The 16,866-nt window shown below is 43.0% G+C and overlaps 3 protein-coding genes across 11 annotated transcripts in view; all 3 read right to left on the minus strand.

Annotated features, from left to right (window-relative positions):
• Positions 1–16,866, minus strand: part of HOXC8 (homeobox C8) — a 159,851-nt gene that overhangs the window by 96,837 nt on the left and 46,148 nt on the right. The window lies entirely within an intron of this gene.
• Positions 1–16,866, minus strand: part of HOXC5 (homeobox C5) — a 75,184-nt gene that overhangs the window by 43,383 nt on the left and 14,935 nt on the right. The window lies entirely within an intron of this gene.
• HOXC4 (homeobox C4) overlaps positions 342–16,866 on the minus strand; it is an 80,161-nt gene continuing 63,636 nt past the window's right edge. For 3 of the 4 annotated variants that reach the window (XM_088661303.1, XM_088661302.1, XM_060272071.2), the window contains 2 exons: positions 2,228–2,504; positions 342–1,559 (listed from right to left, as the gene is read on the minus strand). In XM_088661303.1, coding sequence (XP_088517429.1) covers positions 1,207–1,559; positions 2,228–2,504 — 630 coding nt within the window. In that variant the 3' untranslated portion in view covers positions 342–1,206. Of the gene's footprint in view, positions 1,560–2,227; positions 3,285–16,866 lie in introns of those variants that run through there. The other variant, XM_035100151.3, reaches the window with a different exon arrangement.

Here is a 16,866-nt window from a genome sequence, read left to right on the forward strand (position 1 = left end):
CTATGGACAGGTCTTCTACTAAAATGCACATTTACACCTCCCAAGCCTAGGACTTCCTAGTAGAATCTGAGGTCAAACATGCTGTGATGTCACAGGGTACAGAGGGTGCAAGCCACAGTCCCTAAAATCAATGGGAGGTTTGCCATTGACTCCAGTGACATGCACAACGGCGCTAGAAGCCTTGTATTTAAAAGAGCAAAAAAACCAACCAACCCAAGCTTCTTAAACTTAACTGAGAAAGTATCCACAGCTCAAGAAATCAGTGCCAGCCCCCCCCCCCCCACGTTTTCCCTATATAGTAGGAAGCAAAGAAGAAAAATAACTCACCAGACATTCCAAAGTCAAATCTGTGTCACACTCACTGGTTTTTATTGAACAAGGGGACTTTCACATATACACTAAAACTCTTTTATTGCAAGTTTACAATGTTCATGTCAAATCAGTCCAAAAAACACAAAGAACCACGACAAAACGGGGGAAAAAATCTACCTACTGACTTTTCCTTCCAACTTTCTCGCTGGCTCGCTTCCTCTCTTTCTTCCTTTGAGTCCTTCTTCACATTGAAATAAACCGTAAGTTTACCAGCTAGTATTAGCTCCTGTGCTGTTTTTTCCCCTTGTTTTTTAAATTTTAAAAAAATCTTTCCCCTACATTTATACCAAAAAAAAGAAGGAAAAAAAGCCTTCAATGGTCCATTTTTTTTGTTCTCCATTTGTAAACGCACAGAGCAAAATAACTACATTCTTCCCTTGCCTGTGTAATTATTAGCATATGCCCCGAATTTTCATCTAAAACAGAACATTGAGTTCCCCACCCCAACACTCACGCACAGAGACACACAGACACACACAGACACACACAGCTCATCCTTCCACTCCTTCCCTTTTTAAAAAATAAATAAAACCCTGAAAATTGCGTTTTAAAAAACAAAACAAAACCAGCAGGTATTTCACCTGATCTCTCATGCTAATAATACATGCACCTAAAGCTTGAGATCTTTGCGGAAGACCTCATTCTTTTGTGTGTGTGGGTTTTTTTTCCTCTCTCTTTTTTTCTCTTAATATATTTAAGCACGGGAAAAACTACGAGGAGAAAAAAAGAACCAAAATATATAGATATATATTAGATTCTATAAATAATCAGAGTCATTTTTTAATGGGGGTATTTGTTTGTTTGTTTTGCTTTTGCTTTTTTTTGTTTGTTTGTTTATAACCTTGTAATATCCTCTGCTCGTTGGTCCTGAGATGAGCTTTGCGAATGTTCTTCGCTAGCAACCGCGTTGGAAGAAGCAGGAATGGAACTGGTGGAAGAATTGGTAGGAGCCGTAGATCTCACTTTGGTATTGGGCAGCCTGTGGTCTTTTTTCCATTTCATCCGCCTGTTCTGAAACCAAATCTTGATCTGTCTCTCCGAGAGACACAGGGAGTGGGCGATTTCGATGCGCCTCCGCCTCGTCAGGTATCTATTATAGTGGAACTCTTTTTCCAATTCCAAGACCTGCTGTCTGGTGTAGGCAGTCCTGGATCGCTTGGGCTCGCCTCCATTGTAATTGGGGTTCACTGGGGGGAGAAATACCCAAAGATGAGCATGAATACGGAGACAGGGAAAAAGGCAGGGGAAAGGAGAGCGGAGAGAGATGCACAGGGAGAGAAAGACAGATCTCCAGTGGCTCAGGGGAAAGAGAGAGGGGGAGAGAGAAAGAGAAAGGGGGGGGAGAGGAGAGAGAGGGGAGAGAGAGAAAAAGTCATCAGCTAAATGGGTTATAAAGAACCCAAGACTTTCTCTTCTAATAAGAAGGGGTTTCCCTGGCTTGAAAAGAGCCTGAATTATTTATGCACCCCTCGCGAAGCCTTTTGGAGTTTCACACATACATAACAGAACGAACCACATGGCTGGGGCTGCCCAGACTAGCTTGGCTATAAAATTTATGGTGGGTGTAATTACCCACTCGGAGTCGTAAATCCAGCTCAATTGTGCTAACCCAAAGACTCTCGTTGAAGGCAAAGGAGGAGATGGGAAAAAGAAGGAGCGAGAGAGGGAGAAGAGTGAGTGAGTGAGAGGGGAGAGAGAGAGAGCTTGCAAGCATGGTGTGAAGGGGAGAAAAACACACATACTCTCTCTCTCTCTCTCCCTCTCTCCCACTTACACACACACACACACCAGAGAGAGAGAGAGAGAGGAAGGAAGGAAAGAAGGAAGGAGAAAGAGAGAGAGAAAAGTTGCCTACCAGTACTGACGTGGATTTTTTTCATCCATGGGTAGACTATGGGTTGCTTAGTGGCCGTGCTGCTAGGATGCTCGGGGTTTTGCTGGTTGCAGGCTGGAGGGGCTGGGGCTGGCGAGGTGGCTGCGCTGGAGAGAGCCGTTTGGTCACAGAGCTGCTGTGGTTTCTCGGGGAGATGGTGGCCTCCGGGTGGTGGTCCATGGCCCCTTTGATGAGCTGGGGGGTTGCCGGGACCTTGGAGGCTGGCACAGCTGTACTGGCGCTCGGGGTAGCTGGGTCGCTGTGGAGGAGGTGGAGGGTACAATTCCTGGTGATGATGCTGAAAACTGGACTCCCTAGTCCGGCTGTAATATTCCGGACTGTGGTCTGGGATGTAATTATTTTGCGAATATTCTTCGCATGGAGGAAATTTCGGATCGATGTAGTTAGAGTCCATCAAATACGAGCTCATGATCATTAATTTCTGGAGTGGAAAATAATTTTTCTCGCTTTGTCGTTTTTCTGCTCCATAAAACCCTCCTACTAGCTGGCGACCCCGTAAAGTTAGTTTCACCATGTGACTATATGCGCCAATCACGCCAGCCGAGCTAGTCCCCGGATAAGGAACCAAAAGCTTATTCAAAATGTATCCAATTTGTGTGTGCGCGAGTGTGTGCGTGTGCCTCTGTGCGTGTGCGTGATCTTGTTGTTGTTTGTGAGGTCCCCTTAAACTCAGAAAAAGAGGTGCGCGTGCGTGTGTGTGTGTGTGTGTGTGTAAGAGGTTATCTTGCTGCCAAACAGAACGTTCTTTTCTTAAAAAGGAAACGTAAGTGAATGGAAGGATAATGGAAGGAAACTCATTTATTTGGCAGACAGATGGTGTGCAGGGAAAGCTCCTGCGTTCTTCTCCACCCCACCCCCTTTTTCAGGTACACAGCAAGTCCTCTCTTGTAGGGATCCAGTAGCTAAATGAGGGTTAATCTGGAAGAACTAGTAACATTTTGCACTGCTTATAGTGAAGCATGCTTGAAATCGTTATGCTTGCTTCACCTTAAAGAAAAGCTGTTGGGGAAATGAGGTACCCCCGCCTGCCTCCCTCCCTCCTCCCCCCAGGACATGGTTAGTGTCATTGTCTGCAGTACTAGTCTCCCCCCCACCCACCCACCCCCTACGCACAATACAAACAACCCGAAAACTAGAAGGCAGTTCAGTATTTGTAATCCAATTGTTTGTTGAAGAGACACAAAGGAGGAGGCAGGTTACCTGGGAGGCAAGGAGATGTGGGGAGTGGGGGGCGGGGAGAGAGAAAGAGAAGCGGGGTATGCAAATCATCTTTGCGTCATTTGGAGTTCTTTAGAAATGCTCATCAACCTTTGCTTTAGGGTGATCTGCCTTGGTTGCAAGAGAAGCTTGCTAGTGCCTGTGAGCTGAAACAACTAGAAGTTCCAGCCAGCCAGATGGCAAGACCACCAGCCACCCAATGCTGACCATTTTTGGGGGGGAACACAAAGTTTATGAGGTGCTGGTAGTGGTGGGAAACTAGCAGAGATGTGCTTTTCAGTTCTTGCCAGGTTAAATAATGGAAGGCTCGGTTTTGTTATGATTATGGAAAAAGATAACACACACACACAAACATTCCCATCCAGTCTGGAAGCAGGTAGGTAGGTAAGAAGAAATATGGATCCCCGTACAAGATTTACTGTAGTCATGATTCCCCCTCCATAGCCACGGATGAATGGGAAAGCATGTGTCTAAAGTCCATTCAGAACATTTGACTTCCTTGTGGAGCTTGGGGGGGTGGACAGAAAAAAGTAAGGCGCGGTTAAATTCCTTTCCTCCCCTTCCCAATATGCCTGTATAAACAGACCCCTGGGTAGGTTAAAGGAGCTAAGCTGTGATGCAAACATTTTAAAGAGTGCAGTTATTGCAGTTAAGGGCTTTATCTATAGCTTACATTAAGAAGATGGGGCACAGAGAGTCGGATTAATCCCTTGTACTGCTTGATAACAATTATAGTTGAAAATCATAGCTTGCAGGGCATTGCAATATTTTACTTGATAACAATAAAAGTGACACATAAAGTTAACTGTTTATGTTTTATTTATTAGACTAAATGTGCCAGCGGTGTCGGAGGCTCTGGGCTGGTTGTAACAGTTTTTATGGGGCTGTAAAACGCCATAAATCAGTCACTTGAAATTGTTAGGTCTCTCTCTCTCTCTCTCTCTCTCTCTCTCTCTCTCTCTCTCTCTCTCTCTCTCTCTCTCTCTCTCTCTCTCTCTCTCTCTGGCAAGGGCTTGTGTGAGCTTGTTTGCGATGACTGCTGTTCCTTCTATCCAAGAAAATAATCCGCAATTATTATCAGAAGCACTACCTTCCCTGATATTTTAACTATTTATTCAAGATCTAGCTGTAGCAAAGCCCCACCACACACACACACTTTGAATCTGTTTGCCCTTCCTCAGAATGCATGTGTATTTTAAAGGAACTCAAACACACACTCCCCTGGATAGCTGAGAGCTTAATTATAACTCTAGCAGTTAAGGGGAAATCAAAGGAAGCCGGACAAGGCTCTGCATCGTCCATATACTCCCCTAGAGATGAATTTGTGATTGAGGCGCACACACAGCTTCGATTCTACAGGGTGCATATGAACGACTGGTAAATGTGGCCTTTGTGGTACTGGGGGAAGGTGGGAAGCGTATTCCCCTCCCCCACTGATGTGTTCCTGAATGTCTTTTTGTTTTGTTTTGGGGATTGTTTTGTTTTTCATGGATGTGACGTGAGGGAAAAGAGAGCAGCTGTCAAGACTTCCTAAAAAGTCGTTTAACAAGCCAAGCCCTTTCCAGGTAGAGCATGCATATTTCTGAGATGATCCCTTGCTTTTTTTTATCAAGATGGGATCCATGCTTTCACAACTTTGGGAACCGAGCTATGGAAGACAACCTTCCACTTTTTTTGATAGCTATTAACATTTATGATTCCTATTGGATTATTATTATTATTATTATTATTATTATTATTATTATTATTATTATATCAATGCATTCACTAAGTAAGCGGGCAAGTCCCTCCTTGCTGCTTTTTTCTGGTGCCCCCCCCCAATCTCTGTATAAGGACCGTACATGGGTAGCTTTCAATCCATCTGTCAACCTGTTTGCTTATGGACTGGTTGATTCCTGAAGAGGAGGAAGAGGGCGGTTCAGCCTAAGAATAGAGAAATGAATGTCAGAGGTATTATTTTGGCCTCCCCCCCCCAGGCAAATGTGATCGCTTACATTTAACTCTGCCCGTTCAACTCATTCTGCATAAAAAGGGGAACTCTGCCATTCTTATTTTATTTTATTTTGGTAGTCTTAACTGACATGCATACTTAATAGGAATAATACTGGCCAAAGCACGTGGATAGCTGAGGCAATTTTATTTCCTTTTGCTGTTTTTCCTTAAAAATCATTGTGAACAGTCCAGAAAAAATGTTGGCACGTGTCTAGTTGTTTCCAGTGGCAGAGTGATTGTACTGCTGGCTGCTGCAACTACTATTACTACTACTGAACTCTGGGCGGGTTCTCAGAGTTTTTATGATACTGTGTGTGTGTGTGAGAGAGAGAGAGAGAGAGAGAGAGAGAGAGAGAGAGAGAGAGAGAGAGGGAGAGGGAGGGAGGGAGAGAGAGAGAGAGAGAGAGAGAGAGAGAGAGAGAGAGAGAGAGAGAGAGAGAGAGAGATCGTGTTTGCCATAGCTACTATTTCCTCATTCCATGAGATGTATAACCGTGATTTCATTAACATGAGCTCCCCTTGTGTTGCTCTGCTGCTGTTACTACTACTGGTAATAGTAGTAGTAGTAGCAGTAGCAGCAGCAGCAGCAGCAGTGGTTAGTATTTATACAGCCTTTTACTGATTGATTAAAAGACCTTGCATACACTCTCTCAGTAGTCTCATTGTCTCTCTTAAGCATCTACTTAGCTCTCTGCAGTTGAATTCGGTGGGATTTTAAAATGCTGGACATTGGAGGGATTGGACCCATTATTAATTAATTTCAGCATAATTCAAATTATACGAGAGGGAGGGAGGGAGGGAGAAAAGGAAGATCTACAAGTTGAGGGTGCAGTCTTAAACACACTTACTACCGGTAGGAAGTAAATCCCTATAAACTCCGTGGCTCTTACTTTCCAGTGAAGTCAAAAGGGACTCCTGAGTAGGCGGCCTACAGTAAGAACGTGCTAGAAACTTGGAACCACCAGCTTCTTATGTAGTTCAACATTCCTGGTGGGTGGTTTTTTTCTTTTCTTTTCCTGGGTCATCCTAATAATCTGCACCTAAACCTACCCTTCGATATTTGCACTTTTAATTATTTGTGTAGATGCGCATGAATGAAAGGGCAACTTTACCATTCCTGAACATAATCCATTAGAAGTTGAGTAATTTTCATAACAACAGAGCTTCCTTCCTTTCAAATCACACTGCAAATCGAGTAAGTGTGCAGAGAGCCAGGCTGTATGCACAGTTACTCAGGAGTAAGTCTCTTTGAACTCAGTGACGCTTACCCCAGTAAATGTATACACAGGATCCAGAAGCAAAATGTGAAAATAAGGTTCTATATCAGGGGTCCCCAAATGAAGGCCCGGGGGCCGGATGCGGCCCAATCGCCCTCTAAATCTGGCCCGCGGACGGTCCGGGAATCAGCATGTTTTTACATGAGTAGAATGTGTCCTTTTATTTAAAATGCATCTCTGGTTTTTTTGTGGGGGCTGCCTGGTGTTTTTACATGAGTAGAATGTGTCCTTTTATTTAAAATGCATCTCTGGGTTATTTGTGGGGCATAGGAATTCGTTCATATTTTTTTCCCAAAATATAGTCTGGCCCCCCACAAGGTCTGAGGGACAGTGGACCGGCCCCTTGCTGAAAAAGTTTGCTGACCCCTGTTCTATATGTTTATGTGAAAGTTTTTTTTAAAAAAAAAAAAGTACACAGGAAGTATAGACAGGATTGCATCTTGAATCATTATATATATATAATATATAATATATATATAAATATATATAATATATATATATAATATATATATAAGTGAAATAAAGAAAGAAAGAGCAATCAAGTCCACTGGGGAAAATATATATATATATATATATATATATATATATATATATATATATATATATATATATATATTATTTTCCCCAGTGGACTTGATTGCTCTTTCTTTCTTTATTTCACTTCATTCCTGTAGTTTATTTTAACTGGCCTTCTGCTTTCCTTGTTAAAATAGGCATTAGTTTCTTAAGTTTATATTTTTCTTAAAGCTATTTTTAGAGGGGGCATGTATTCCCCTCTTAAGTGTTTGGAAGAGTTCCCTTTTATTGTCTCTATCAAAGAAGGCTCCAAGAAAGTGTGGAGGGGGGGGGAATTAGTGGGGCACAAACCTCTTTTGTCTCTCCAGTACCCCTCCCACTTCTCTCCCATTGGCCTCCGTTTCTCCCACCCGCAGAACAATGTCGGCAAAACCGGATTATTATTACTATCATCATCATCGTCGTCGTCGTCATCATCAGGGAAATACAACAACACCTCGATTAAATAAGTCCTGGCCCTTAATTCCCAGCCTAGCCAAGAAGCGGGTTGCAAAGCTGGTGTGTCTATCTGGTTACCATTTTCAGGACCATTTCTGAGTACAAAGCGCCTACTTGACAGTACGGAAGAAAAATAAGTGTTCATTGTCCCCGCGGATTCATTGTGCGAGCCATTACCATACTGACCGCTTGGTAACCTACACCTCTAGCCATTTGCAATCTGTGCATGGGAGGGGGGAGTGCCTAGCCACTGAGATTTTGCTATTTCATTGTTTAGTAATCATAATAATACTAATAATAATACGAAGCCCCTTGTCACGAAAGCCACATCCTAGCTAAGGTCACACGCATAACTACCTCCCCCTTAAAAAAATGGAGAGACATACAAAATGGTCAGTTCATAAAAAATCGGCTGCAGTCCAACTAAACTTCACTGGGGCCATGTAGAGAGGACAGCCCCCCTCGCCAATGTTTTAGATTCAGTTTATTATAAGGCTTTTAAATATATAGTATTAAAATGCAGTGCTGAGAAGGAAGGTTCATCTTGAATGAATGAATGAATGAATGAAAATCCCCTCTGACTAAATATTCAGATCCAAGAATGCATTTTCTGCATCGCCCATCCCCCCCCCGCAATTTGAAATTGGGTTCGCTCCTAACTTCAGTGCCTGTATTGTACCCTCTTCTAGAAACTATCACCATCCTCCAAGAAGTTCAAAGAGTGGATTTTAAAAGTGTGCATTTGTGGAAGGGAGTGAAAATACAGCTTTTTTTCTGGTGGAGGCGGGGGTATATCTTTATAAAGTTGGTCTTTCTATGATACCATGAAACACAAAAAATAATAATTACACTTTCATTTGAAAACAAAAGTTAAAAACAAAAGCATTAAGTGCCACAAAATCACTGGGTGTTCTCCCCCCCCCTTGTTCCCCACAATGAAAAGAGACAGGTCTAATTTATGCAAAGAAATATGCAAATGTTTAATTGATTATTCTTTAAATCTGTTGTCACTAAAAGTAATGAGTTGGTGCAAACCGATTTGAATAACCAAAGCATGTCACCAGAAGTAGAAAATAATAATAATAAAAATACCCACAACCACATTACCCCTTGTAGGTTCTCCCAAAAGCAAAAGCCTATAAATATTTATTCCTCCGTTTAAAACCCTTAAAAACGAACTCTTCCTGTTTGTTCGAAAAAGCACATATATGCAAACCATCTTCTCCTTCCCTCTTCCGCAAGCACCCCAACCCCCACCCAACCCCCCATTTATCCCTCCCTCCCTCTCCCAGGAATTCAATTTTCTTCAAATCTCGTTGAAAGTGGCTTTTTAAAAAGTGGACGCATTTTAATATTGCTTAGACGGCGTGACCTGAATTTCACCTCAACTGTTTGACTTGATCCAATAGGTCACTGCCAAGGAGTTATTGATGGGGAACCTCCATTGAAATTTGTCTCCTCGCAAATGGCCTTTAGATCTTCTAGCGAGTTCAATAACTAGTTATAATGTAGAAGGGAAAAAATGAAGCCCAAAGGCAAACGAATATGATGTTTCATTTTTATGCTGGAGAAATTGTTGGTTTTTCTTTTCCCTTTCCTTACACCCCCACCCCCACCCCATCCCACCCCTTTCACCCACTCAAAACAATAACAAAATCTGATTTGGGCGAAAGCATCGCCCCGCCCGCCTTCTCCTCCCTCCCTCCCCGCTAGCCCGCCTGTTTCACCCTTTCAGCTGAAGCCAGATTCGAATCTATATTGCAAATCCATTTATTTATTTATTCTTTTTTTTGGGGGGGGGGCTATCCGAAGAGCCTCAGTTCATGAACTCTTCAAGACTAGCTCTACTCCAGAGTCCAAACAATAATTTTCAGCTGGGTAGGAATCATGTTTGCTTTACTGGGGTGTTTTGTTAATAATAATAATAATAATAATAATAATAATAATAATAATAATAATAGACATACCTATAGCTAACAACAGAGTGTATGCAGCTAAGCTTGGTGAGCGATTTTTTAAAATAAACATGGTACCAAATCCCTTAGGACTACATATAGATTTTAAAGAAAAGGTTGAACAATTAATCCACACGTATTAAAATGTTAAAGTTGGTTTTAGCACTGGGGCGGAGTAGGATGGGGAGAGGCAATTGTTTAAATTTCTTTGTATTGTATAATTTGCTGTGAATCGTTTGCATGAAGGTCGGTCATTAAGCAAAGCAAGCTCATACCTGCTTACTCAGAAGTAAGTCCCATTGAGTTCAATGGGACTGGCTCTCAGGTAAAATAGTATAGGATTGCGCCCAAACCTCCTTTAGGAACTACCTGGCTGTTGGTTTTATACAGTTCAAAATATATAGTATTTACTTTGACTCCGAATGCTGAGTTCCATAGTTTGCCGGTTCTGGGGGAGGGGCCGATCCCCTAATCATTGAAGACTGAAAACCTGTGAGGGTTTTGTCTTTTGAGAACCGAGATAAGGATTTCAAAATCGTCCAATTACAGAAACACAGAGAACCCCCCTCATTCGAGCCCTATAAATACCGCTGATGCGTATCTTATCACCCTGTTGCAGGACACGCAGAGTAGCTTATAAGGAAAGCAGGAGACTTAAAAGAAGAGAAAAGGGGAAATCAGGAAAAGAGAAGGAAAACTCCTTAGATGTCCATGAGAAAATTCACGGGGGGGGGGGAGCTGACATTTATTATGCGCTGCGTAAACACGTACACAAATTAGGCTGCTGCTGCTGTTTACGACACTGGCAATAGCTTTCTTTAAAGAATTAGCACACCCCAGATTTATAATTCCTTCCTTGGCTCAGTTATAATATTAATTGGTGGGGGGAGGCGCGGACAACTACGCTTTACAGAACCTAAGACTGGCTCAGCAAGGGAGGTGGCTTTTAAAAAAGCAGAACATTTGCTACATTAAAAAAAAACACAAAAAAAACAACCACTGGGGTTGCTGGGTTGGTGGCACCCAGCACAATTTCGTAGTAGCAGAAAGGGTCACACCGCAATCCCACACCCACTTACCCGGGAGTAAGACCCACTGAACAGAGCGGGGCATACTTGTGAGTAGACATGCATAGGTTTGCGCTATAAAGTAGTGTTTTGCTACATTTTTAATAGATACTGAGAAATGAAAATTGAGGTTCCTTCTTTATGTGGCTGGAGAAGTCAGGAAGCTGATTCATGCAGACATGTGCTTCGTTCCCTGCCTCTCCCTGCGAAGAACTGTACTGCACGTCTGAACTGACTTTTTTTGGAAACTATGTGTCTTTTTTTTTAAGACAATGGCAGGGGATATGAAATTTCTGTCTGTGGTCCTTCGTCTCAGCTGATGTATGTAAATCGTCTCATGATGTTCCAGTTGCCCAGTGTGAACACCCATGTGCAGACTCTCCAGGACCTTCATGTGAAGCAGCTCTCACAGAAAGCAACTGTCTGTCTCTGGATGGACAGTAACTGGTTTCAAGATCCACCAGCTTGCTAAGGCAAGCCTGGATACGATCAGCGCTTGGATGGGTGACCACCTGGAAACCACATGTATGCCATGACCCCTTAGGTTCCGTGACAGAATAAAAGCAGGAATATGTGTGTGTGTGTGTGTGTGTGTGAAAATAAAATGGAAATCCCCCAGCTCACCAGTTTCTAACATAACCTCGAATTCAATGTCTGCAGTGTCTTTTAGGTGACAATTTTTTGATGCTATAGGATTTCTCTTTAATGACTGCATTTTATTGGTTATATCGATCTATGAACTCTTACAGTGATGTAACATTCATACTACAAACTTTTTATCCACAAAGAGCATAAATGCTCCGTGTCACTGGGGGGGGGGCACTTCCACGTGGAAGTGTGATGCTGTCCACGAACAGGAAGGTGTAGCAGAGTCTCCCCGTAGATCCTTCTGATTAGAAAGATGTAGAAATGCTTGGGAACTGCGTGGCAATTGATATCCTTAAGCACGGAGCAATAGGATATGGTGCCGCGGGATATGATGCAGGGATAGAGGGCAATTGGCACTGTTCACTTTCCCCCCAAGTAAAGGTCAGAGAAAACATTACACCTCAATGGTCTTCGGGAAACGTGTGTAGGTGTGCACAGCCTAATTGCGGGAGACCTGCCAGATTTTGCTCCCAAGGTTGTGATGGATTGGATACCTACCCCCTTACTAAAAGCGTTTTTGCCCTGCTTCTTTAATGAATGCCATTTTCCTCGCGAAAGTAGGCCCTTATCTTATTCAAAGAAATACTTGGCAACACGACTGTTTTCTATGATTTTATGCCTGCGTTTTCCAGTTTATATATTCACAGGCGTGTGAATGTACACACGAGTACCACGGGGCACGTTCTGGGATAGATTCATATATACATACACGTAGCTAAACTGTGGTGCGTCTGTAGATACTGAAAAGGGCTATAGATTTTAATATATTGCATATACTTTACATGCACACTGAAAATAAATATTGTTTGGTACTTCCACAAAAAAAAAGCAGCAACATAGGGCTCCAGATATTTGAACATGGGTGTGCGTAAATGAATCTCTCTCTCTCTCTCTCTCTCTCTCTCTCTCTCTCTCTCTCTCTCTCTCTCTCTCTCTCTCTCCCTCCCTCCCTCCCTCCCTCCCTCCCTCCCTCCCTCCCTCCCTCCCTCCCTCCCTCTCTCGTTAGAATGCATTGGGTATGTTCCATTTAATTATTTCTGAAAGTACAGACAGCAAGGAGTGGAGAGACGGGACCCTACATTAAAATGTGTGCATGTGTGTTTTAAGGCGATCCAGGCGACTCTCGTCCACCTAATTGCAGGGGAGGTAGGTTCTACTGAGCTCTATGGAAGTGCAAATAATTTGGAGGACTGGATGTGTGGGAGAACCTGCTTTACAAGGGAGACATCGAGCCCATTTACAGAATGATCACTCTGGGATCCTTTTAGTCCATTAACCTTCCCCTTTCTATGTACAAGACGCCCATCCATGACCATTCCGGCTTAATTTGATCTTCTGATCGATCAGACACTGCAAACCCACCGCCACCTACCCACCCCAAAAAGCCACCAAGGAAAGATGTGAAATACATAAACAGATATTTGTGACTGCCTAGGAAGAATATTCTAATTACCTTTTAATATCAAACGCTATTTGAATTCCTTTAAAAAAAATTCATGTGAGTTATATTTTGAGTCTGGGAACAATGGTGCATTATGCTTAAAGAGGAGCTTTGTTATTTGTAATGTTTATTTTCTCCCCACCAGGGTACTCTCAGTTTAATCTTTCACAGTGCAATAAACTATTATCTTAGTTAATCCCAAAGGTGAATCCATCAAAACCTTTTAATAAAACGTTTATTAGTTCCCGCAATTCAGAGAAGGCTGTAAACTGTAAGTACAGTGCAGGCGGTGGAACTTAAGAGAAACTTAGGCTGGTGTTGGGGGGGGGAGGGAGTGAGGTAATGTTTTGTTGTTAAATAAATGTAGGAGGGTCTATAACTATCTCCCAGCTGAGGCTGGCGATTATAATTCTGCAGGCTTTGTCAATTTCAGCTGTCATTAGTCAAGCCTACAGAAGCTAAAGGAGCTGTGGCGTCAGACAAGAGAAATCTCAGGAATGATATACACCACCAGGCCTCTGGTGCATCAGTGCAGACTTGATTAAGAAAAAAGAAACAGTTGCCTTATTTGGGTGGGGGAGAAGGAGAAACACTAAGCATCTTCATATTCTCATCATGATCACCAAATGCCATGAATATGGGCTTCTCCAAATAGCAATGGCAAACCCCAACTTTAGTGGGAATCCGAAATCCTGGGATCCGGAATACCAAGATGCCGCAATGATGAGTGAGAAAACAGTAATAATAGTAATAAGCGGCGTAGAAGGATAACAGAACACAATGACAGCTGCTACTCCGTAGAACAGTCCACTTTAGTGCGTCTCCCCCATTAAAAACAAACAAACAGAATACATATATGCGTTCTCTGCAGTATGTCAGGGGAGCCTGATACAGCACTGTTCACACATAGCTTCTCCGCCTATAGATGACCCCTATAGAAGGCCTAGGATCCTCCACCCTTTCCAGTTTCTCTAGAGCATCATTGGGAGGAATTCGTTTCGACAGGCCGCCGACATACGAAATTGACGAACCCAGATGTCAAGTTTCCTAGTGTTCCATATATTTACCAGCGATATTTACAAGCGATGGTCTTTTAAGTGTGAATAACAGCAGCAGTAGCAGCAGCAGGAAACAGGGCTGTTTTTATTTCCTGTAAACGAGAGTGTAAAAATACCTGTTGGGGCTCAAGTCATACCCTTCTGTTACTGAGGCGATGGCATTTTAAGGAAGGAAATAAGTGCCTTTTGTTCAAAAGCTGTTAAGAGTAGCACTCCTCAAAACATATGGAAATTGTATTTTTCCGTAAAAAAAGAAAAGAAAAGAAAAAGTAATTTTGCTGTTGTTGTCGGGTCACTTAGCTTGTTTAATAGATAGATAGATAGATAGATAGATAGATAATAGACTAATTAGAAAGTAGTGAACGTTCATAGAAAGGGAGTGATTCCTTCCGCACACAGCAGTCTACCCACCCACTCCCATAAATCAGTAGTCCTGAGTAAAGGGGATTCCTTTCATCTCTTTGTTTTCTTCACTTACAGCGTTCTAATCAGGTGAGCTAATATACCCTCATCAACAGCCTACGCTCTTTCTCTGAGCCTATGTCCATGGAGGTTTGGCTCTCAGCATCGCGAGGCGGGTAGTTTGATGTTACACACGAAGGCTGAAGCCTGCGCGCCCCCCCCCCCGTGTGTGTGTGTGTGTGTGTGTGTGTGTGTGTGTGTGTGTGAGAGAGAGAGAGAGAGAGAGAGAGAGAGAGAGAGAGAGAGAGAGAGAGAGGTTTTGATGGCAGCGAACCTCGTGAGGTCTCAACTCTAACGTCGTTTTGCTATTTGCCTGTCCTCACCCCCCCCCCCGCACCGGCTCTCTCTTCCCCTCCAGGGTTGGGAACATCTTCGCTCCCACTGAGAAAGGGAAAGGGGAGGGGGGAAGCCTTTCCTTGTGAATAATCGCAATAGGTTATATCTTCCATCTCAGTCCAGGGAAAGGGACATTTTCAAGCGATGCCTTGTGGTTGGAGATCTCTCTCTCTCTCTCTCTCTCTCTCTCTCTCTCTCTCTCTCTCTCTCTCTCTCTCTCTCTCGCCTGACCACTTGTTTTAAAGGCTCTGCTCACTGTCTCTCCGCTTTATGTGCCGTATTTAGTGCAAATAAAGTTCCCATTCAAGGGAGACCCGGAATGCCTGCAGAGCTCCTTAGCGCATCCATCTTAACTACCGAGGGTCTTAAACCTTATTATGCGTCGCCTTAAGAGAAGTCAAAACTACAAATAACTTATCTTGAGATCCCAGGCAGGAGACACAAGTGTTTGTTTAAAGAGTGGCTGTAAAGAGGAAGAAGGTGTTCCGTTCCGTTGGGTAGATCATCATTCCCCTGCACCAGAGCTAAGAGGGGGTTTATTGTACCCCACCCATCCCTTTGCCGCCGTCCGTCCATCCCCCGTCCCCCCATTCCTGGTTGCTTGTTTCATCTTTTCACAAGCACCTCTGAGAAAGGAAGGGAAAGCAAAGGGAGCTGGCAGATTGGTGGGATTTACAACCTCGAAGTCACCCATCTCTCCAGCCCCCACTTCCTGCGATTAGACAGATCAAACCGGACACCTACCTGCGTTTATGACCCACTCCTTTTCCTGAGTGGAAAAGGGTCCTGCAATAAAAGTCTAGCTTACACATTGCTTTTATTTGAGAGGATGGGGTGGGGGTTGTATATATATTATTATAGGCCACCTGGTGAGGCAATGGGGTGGAAGAGAGACCACTACAATTGCATGGGTTTAAGGGGGGGCAGAGCTTTCGAAATAAGGGGTCTTCTACTTGATCTTTCTCCCCCCGCCCCCGCCTCTTTTTAACCCTGCCTCTTGCAATGAAGAAGCCTACAGAGAAAGTGGGGGGGGGGGAGTTTCCTGCCTTGAAAAGACGGAGACAGCAAGAGGAGTGCTTTTACCACAGGCATGCAGCTGGAGAGGCTTCGCAAATCTCCTGCAAATGCTTATAGATTACATTACAGTTCATGTTACTGCAACTGTTTATGTTCCAGACTCAAGCAAACTCTAATCCTGCCTTGTTCAGAAAATAAATAGAAAGGTCAACAGTAGTGATTCGCTTCCCCTCCCCCCTTCCTCCATGTTGTACTTGCATATTTGAATCATGAATGGGGGAAAATCTGTGCTTCTCAGGAAATATCACCTAGAGACCTATTGGTAGTTGTCTGAATCTATTTCTGTATGTGTGTGAGGTCTAAGTGTTATCCACACATCTCTCTCTCCCTCTCCTCTATTTGCGTATTACATTATACAATATTAATATAATATTAATATTAATGTTATTAGATGGCTAAATGTAGACAGACATTGCAGAAGATGTAATGAACTGGATATCGGAAGTTTGGCTACTGCAAATTACTGTTTCCAATTTTCTAGACTCCAATAAAATAAAATAAAAAACCTCAAGCAGGCATTTTAGATAGGCATATGGATGGATGGACAAATAGCTTATTAACTATCCTAATCAACCGTACACAAATTTCTAGTCTTTTGTTTGTGCTATTGAGTTTTCCTTAAGCATTAGGTTGTTCGTTTCCTTTTCCTTCGAAGGGTTATCCCTCTCTAAAACTAGAATGAACCCATCCACATAACACCACCAGCGACAGCGACAAAAGGGCATTTACCACCATTGGGGGGTGTTATATGGTGCAGGGCTAATATGGGTAACTGGCAGAAAAGACAGAAATTGCAAGTCAAGCAAACCACAACCGCACACAAAATCGATAACTGGGATTTCAACTCTTGACCGAATGGAAACGCCATTTGATAGAGAAGCTCTTTCAGAACCAGATCATAAATCAATACATGCAACAAATCAGTCAATCAATGCAATTTGCATAGACGCAAGATAGACGCTTTCTCACTTTCCATATATATATGAATGAGAGTGACAAACAACAAATAATAATATATTCAACAACCCCCACACCGCACGCAGCAAGCACACACA

This window comes from Zootoca vivipara, chromosome 2 (assembly GCF_965207765.1).
Source record: "Zootoca vivipara chromosome 2, rZooViv2.hap1.1, whole genome shotgun sequence".
Lineage (NCBI taxonomy): Eukaryota > Metazoa > Chordata > Lepidosauria > Squamata > Lacertidae > Zootoca > Zootoca vivipara.